The sequence below is a fragment of the Melanerpes formicivorus genome, unplaced genomic scaffold, assembly GCF_026170545.1.
Source record: "Melanerpes formicivorus ecotype bairdi unplaced genomic scaffold, bMelFor1.0.p_v2 SCAF_62, whole genome shotgun sequence".
In the NCBI taxonomy this organism is placed as follows: Eukaryota; Metazoa; Chordata; class Aves; order Piciformes; family Picidae; genus Melanerpes; species Melanerpes formicivorus.
Genome location: NW_027142414.1, coordinates 1521839 through 1528041, shown reverse-complemented (window position 1 = coordinate 1528041; position 6203 = coordinate 1521839). Strand labels below are relative to the sequence as shown.

At 46.6% G+C, this 6203-nt stretch overlaps 1 protein-coding gene across 3 annotated transcripts; it reads right to left on the bottom strand.

The window, feature by feature from the left end:
* Positions 1-558: 558 nt before the first annotated feature.
* Positions 559-5183, bottom strand: SRSF5 (serine and arginine rich splicing factor 5). Of its 3 annotated transcripts, none has more exons than XM_068162109.1 (8): positions 5021-5179; positions 4363-4508; positions 4114-4184; positions 3809-3904; positions 3406-3475; positions 2013-2086; positions 1608-1718; positions 559-1448 (listed from the first exon to the last, which is right to left on the bottom strand). In XM_068162109.1, the coding sequence occupies exons 2-8, from the start codon at positions 4486-4488 to the stop codon at positions 1202-1204; spliced, it is 795 nt and encodes a 264-aa protein (XP_068018210.1). In that variant the 5' UTR covers positions 4489-4508; positions 5021-5179; the 3' UTR covers positions 559-1201. The 3 variants fall into 3 exon arrangements, with proteins under 3 accessions (XP_068018210.1, XP_068018209.1, XP_068018211.1); XM_068162108.1 differs by having other exon boundaries at positions 559-1451; positions 5021-5177; XM_068162110.1 differs by lacking the exons at positions 559-1448; positions 1608-1718 and having other exon boundaries at positions 2067-3115; positions 5021-5183.
* Positions 5184-6203: the final 1020 nt, after the last annotated feature.

Below are 6203 nucleotides of genomic sequence, written 5' to 3'. Positions count from 1 at the left end.
CCATCTCAGACTCTGGAGATACTTTCTAAAGGTTTCACTGAATTACTGGAGTAAGGCTGTAAAGCAGTTTAGGAAAAAAACAACAAACCAACCAAACCATTTTTTATTTTACGTCGGTTCTAAAGCTGGCTCCCAGAACTTGGGTGAGGGCCTGAAAAAACAGGGTGAGTGCAGAGGGCTGCTGCCCCTGTAAGGCACAAACACTAAACCAGTCTGCCGTACTCCCAGCCCACCAACTGAAATCCCTCCTCATTCCTCAGAATAAAAATTGATGCCTACAAAAAAGCTTTATGCACACCTCCATGCGCTCTCTCACACGTGTGCACACATACACTAAATCACTCTGGATAGCAAAACCCAAGAGACTTGTCCATTCCTCTTACTGCTGTAAAAATAAAGAGGTCTACAGGACACAGCATGATGTGTTTGCAAGTATGTTAGTTCTCCTCTATGCTCCAACCACTCAGTGATTGCTTTATCTCAGATCCAGGTTTAAGGAACATTTACACGCTCTCCCACCATGAGGCCTGGTCACAAATAAGACACTAGAAGCAGATACATGTTTGTTTATACTTTATCAGTTATTTAATTCATAGGTATTAAGAATTAGGGTCCTTAACAGAATATCATTACCACAGGGCAGTGAAATGAGCATCTTTAGTGTAGTGCAAGTCATATTAAATGAAAAGCTTTAAAAATAGATTTATTACCAGTACAGCCCAGCAGGTACTCTGCTGACCTGGAAATGAAACAATGGGTCTAAAGCGCAAAAAAATACCCTCTGAAATAAAGCTTTATGTACAGCACACGTAGAGCTCTTAGATGCCTAAAGCTATTAGTTTGAGATACTAAACTAATGTTGCTCCCAGTTGCTACTCACTGTTGAGTATATTGGGAATTAAGTGTTCAGATGACTTTTAAGCGTACAAAATGTTTGCTTTAGTTATAAAGAGCTCTACCAATATACACAAACTATACACTTCAGACATTCACAAAAAATGTGAGCAAGAAAAGGGTTATCAAAAACATTTAATACAATTAGTCAATAACCCTTCCCACCATGGTCCACATCTACAAAGATCCTTCCCCATCCCCCCCACCTCCTCCCCATCCAAACCCCTCCCCACAGAAAGTCACATACTTACCACAGGTTTTAGCAAGTATGGTTTAAAAAAGGCCCCGAGGGCAAGTTAGTTATAGTTCAGTTGCCACTGTCAACAGATCTGGACCTCGATCTAGACCTTTGCCGATCCACAGATGATGGGGACTTAGATCTGCTGGAAGAGCCACGTTTCTGGCTCTTTTCTGGCACTGGAGATCTGCTAACTGATCGAGACTTGCTCCGGCTCCTGCTCCTTGACCTGCTGTAAGACTTGCGGCTGCGGGAACGGGAACGGCTACGGGACCTGGAGGAGCTTCTGCTACGAGATCGTGACCTGCTTCTGGACCTACTGTGAAACCCAAGAGCACCACTGTTAGCAATCGAAGTCACAGACCGTGACAACGACCAGGCAATTCACCAGCTCCCAGTCTGGCTGCCTGGTCACTGACTTGAATGCTTAATTATTCATTGAGAAAGCTTTGACAAAGAGAACAGAAATCCATACCTGTATCTTTTGCTGCCTTCAATTAGTTTGATTTTCCTTCCATTAATTTCTTTACCAGAAAGCTTTTCAATAGCATTCTTTAAATCACCGTAAGAGGCAAATTCAACCACCCTACACAAAAAAAAGCAGAACAAGTTACAGTTTCAAGGACAGAGTAAAACCAAACAAACCAACCAGTTAAACTCCTCAAAAACTGTCACGCTACTCAGAGTAGCTATCTTTTGTACTAACTCAAGCATGAGCTAAAAAATTCCACTCCCTCAATACCAAAAAAGGCCTTTTCAGAGAGTAGCTAAATTAAACTAAGAACTCCCACTGAGCACTGGAAGTAGCCACCTTCCCTCCCCAGGTATTATATACACACACACACTTTACGGATTTCAAGAGATGATTTCAGGGTCTTACCCTTCATTTAACTTAGGTCTGTGTGCATCTGCAAAGGTTACTTCCCCAGCTTGTCTCATGAAGTCTTTGAGATCCTAACACAAGACCAGTTATGTTATGCAAAGTAGGAAAAAATTGTAGCATCTCTTAAAAAATAGCTTAAAACAAATGAAATAAACTTATGACTACTGAAAGAGAAGATGTTAGATAAATTACAAACATGGCTACTGCCACCCTTGTATTCTACCAAAACTGAATTATCTGTATCAGGGCATGAAATAAATGGGGGGGGCGGGGCCAACAAAAAAATGCATACTGCTTAAAACAAAGTACTAATGAAGCGTCCTAGTATTTTAGTATACAAAGATTATATAGCTTAAGTAAGAGAGAGAGAAAGAGAGAGAGAAAGAAATAGAAATCAGAAAGCACATCTGGATATATATACTGGACTGAGTGCGAAATGCTACCCGTCTATGCTTGCACTACTTCAGCCTCCATTTATATTACGAGTCTTAAAAGCATACAGAATTACATTTACATAACACCAATCATTTTGTGCCCCATATGCCATTAAAAATATAGTTTACTTTACCTTCATTAACATTTCCCTAGGCTAGCCAAGCGGCAAACTGCATTAAGCGACCGGAGATACCGTCATGACATATGCCCGACTGGCTCTTCGCCACCCACTTGACGAACACTACCCAGTCGATGGAAGCCATTAATCGCACTGCCCTCCCTATTAGGAGACTATTGATGGATCCAGACATTCTCTATGCTTGATGTTACCAAGGACCACTTTACTGCGATCAGGATTCCAACGACCACCTAATTTCGTATCTTTCAATTCTTTTCGACCGGGACCTCGTTATTCGGAAGCGTTACAGAAGAACAGCTCTCAACTTAGGAATCAGATCTCGTTAACGCTCTGGGACCGCTGCAATGTGGCACTTTAAGGAGTGCATCGATTACGTCTAGACCGGCAAACACAGATCTAGAGGTGGCCAAGTGACATTGTAGGAGCTGACTGGAAAGTCAACCAGGCCCAACCAAGAGTGACCAAGACAGAACGATTAGGATAACCCACAGGCACTCCTCGTCATAAGGCCAACGACACAGATAGGCTGGCAAATAAAGGGTTTAATACGTGGTTAAAATGGATTTTAAAAAACAAGGAAAAAAATAAAATAAAATAAATATATATCCTCAAATACATACATTAATAATCATTACAAATTAAAATTAACTAGCTTTTCATTCAAAAACAAGTTTTAAGTTACTGTAGTTAAAATTACACTAATTACGTAAAATTAATCAATTAGATTTAAGTTTTAACTAGTTTATCTTTACAAAACAATTTACATCACAGACCCATTAAAAGAAAACTAAAATAGGTAATTGTGTGTCAACAAACCTGCCAGCTCACTCGAGAGGACAGATTTTCTACTATGAGGCGATTTTCTGTTCTTACAGGTGGGGCATTTCTGTTTGGGAGAGAAACAAGCGAGATTTTTTTGTTAAGGGTTAAAAAAACTACGCTGATACTAACAAAAGCTGCACCAATAACCACTATCAGCAAATCCTCGTTATTACTACTAAGTAGGTCAATGCCCTGAGCATCTAAAACAAGCGTTAAGTACTTTCGGGGAGGAAGCATAGAAACAAGTATGTTCAAGAAGCTTTGTAATCCTCACTATCCTACTGTCACTGAACAGACAAACACTACCTTTTCAACAAGTCATCCTAGCTCAAGCTGTCAGACTGGATGAGGACACACTGCTGTTCTCCAATATCCATCAGCTCAAATCCATACGTACCTCCTATCGCTCCGTGGACGGCGGCTACTAAAACGGTCAGAGTACCTTCCTCTGCCTCTACCCCTAGAGCGTGCTCTTGCATGCTCAATTGTAACCCTAAAAGAAAAGGAAGATAAAACCCCAAAATCAGTAAGCTTTTACATATGCTTTTATGTTATTTTTTTTTTATGTTTTCCTTGACAGTTATATTAATTGCAAAAAACCCCGAACTACACCACAGTGCGAACAGCACAGACAACACAAGCCAATGCAACTCACTTCAGATTGGTTTCAGAGTTATGTACTTATGAAACGGGGTACCGCACCTCTCACTGCAAAGCTCCTTTCCATCCAATTCATAGACGGCATCATCTGCATCCCTTGGATCCTCAAATTCCTGCAAAATCACAACAAAAGCATCCAAATAAGAAAACCTACATCTCTCAAGACACTAACAGATGCTAATTTTCCACACGATACATCCGTCACTGAAAACGAACTTTGTTAGCTTCATGCATAGCAAACACGAAATCAGTGTGACCACTACCAAGAGCCCAGCAGAAGGGCGCACTTACCACGAATCCAAAACCTCTCTTCAGGTCTATGTCCCGGATTCGGCCGTACCCCTTGAAGAACCTCTCCACATCCTTCTCCCTGGCTGCCGGGTTCAGCCTCCCGATGAAGACGCGGCAGCCGCTCATGTCTGCGGTTGGGGAGCTCTCTGCGGAGACAAGAAACCCAGCCCCGTCAGCGCCCCGGGCCCGCCCAATGACTCAGCTCGGCTCCTCCCCGCGCAGCCGCATTCCCTGCCGCAGCCCGAGGCCCGGCCCGGCCCCGCGACGGCCCAATAGAAAGGAGAGAGGTGGACTCCGCCTTAACCTGCGCCAATAGGATGGCGATGCTCGCCTACGGCCCCACCCACATCACGCCGAGGCACTGCGTTACTCCGCCCCCGCAGAGCAAGGGGGAAAAAAACATACGCCATTGCTTCGCCACAAAATGGCGGCCCGGGCCGCGCCCAACAACGACCCCAACGACACCCGCTCTAGAAACCACTACAGTAAAACAGACTAACGAGAAAACTACCCGTAGTCAGAGCCTACCCGGCTGCACAGGCGAGAACTCCCTGTGCCGCCGACTCTAGTAACCGCCCCACCGAACCCCCCCTGCCCGATGCGCTCTGCAGGGAGGTCCCCGCACTCCGCTGCGTCGGGCCCCTGCCTTATCACGAACCTGGGCTGCGGTCTCGGTGCGGGCCCAGCCAAACGGGCGTACGGGACAGTCAGCGCTCAGGTAGCGAACAGCTCTCGCCTTTCCTTCCTTCCTCAGCGATGACCGGCTCCGGACTGCTGCGCAACTCCAACACTGCCTTGCGAAATGGAGGCGGCCTCACGCGTCACCGCCGCTCCGCGTGATGCTGGGGCGGCTCGGCCATTGGCTGCAGCGGCGTCCCCGCCTCTTCCCCAGAGAATCTAGGTCACAGCGAGGAGGGGGCTGCTGCGCTGGCCCGGAGCGCTCCGGCGGGCCCGGCTGACTGTTGGCCGTGACCACCCCGGCCGCCTTCTTAGAGGGCTAGCGGGCTGAGGCCTGGCTCTGTATGCGGAGAAGTGTGCGGACGGACCCCTCACACTACCTACCCCCATGTACTCGGGCCTTCCCCAGAGCCTCGTTGGTGCGCGCAGAAAGATGGCCGCTGGCGTACTCGTCCTTGCCTGTCGCGGCCTGGGTTAGGCAACCGCTGGCGGTGTGCTAAAGCTGCCTGTGTAGAAACAAAACTGAGCGGCGTTAGTGCTGGTGCGGAGCTTGGAAAGAACACTCTGTTACTCTATCTGGAAGCCAGTCTGATAAGGCAGTGAAAGCGTAAACAAACCTGGATTGTCAGTGTTGCACAGCACAGGGCTGTCGCCGAGGCTGAGGTGATTGCTTAGAGGCAGCCATCGGCTCTCTCACCCGCACAGCACACACGCGTGCTGCACTCGTGTGCCGGGTAGGCACAGAGGAGCGGGCAAGGGCTTGTAGAAACAGGCATTTCTTGCCCAGGAGGAAAGAGAAGTAAAGCACATAAGGAGTACCTGATGTGTCTGCTTCCACTTCTGAAATAGAGTGTTTAGTGACAGCGCTGTTTCTGTGTTACATAACTGCTGGGGTTTTGTTTATTTATTTAACAGTTTAGCACCAGATGATTGGAGTAAAGGCAACAAAGTATCCCAAGGGATGTTCTAGTTCGGTAGGCAGAGGTTGCAGCCTCTGGCAGGGTCATTGCTAGACTCATGCCCTGCTGGCTCTACAGGCGTCACACAGGATTAGCTGGCACTTAGAGCTATACCAGAGCTAGACCCAAGAACAGTACAACCCTTTCTGATAGGATTGCCCTGACCTGCAATCCCACGCTGCCTCAAATCCTACCCCCTGCCTA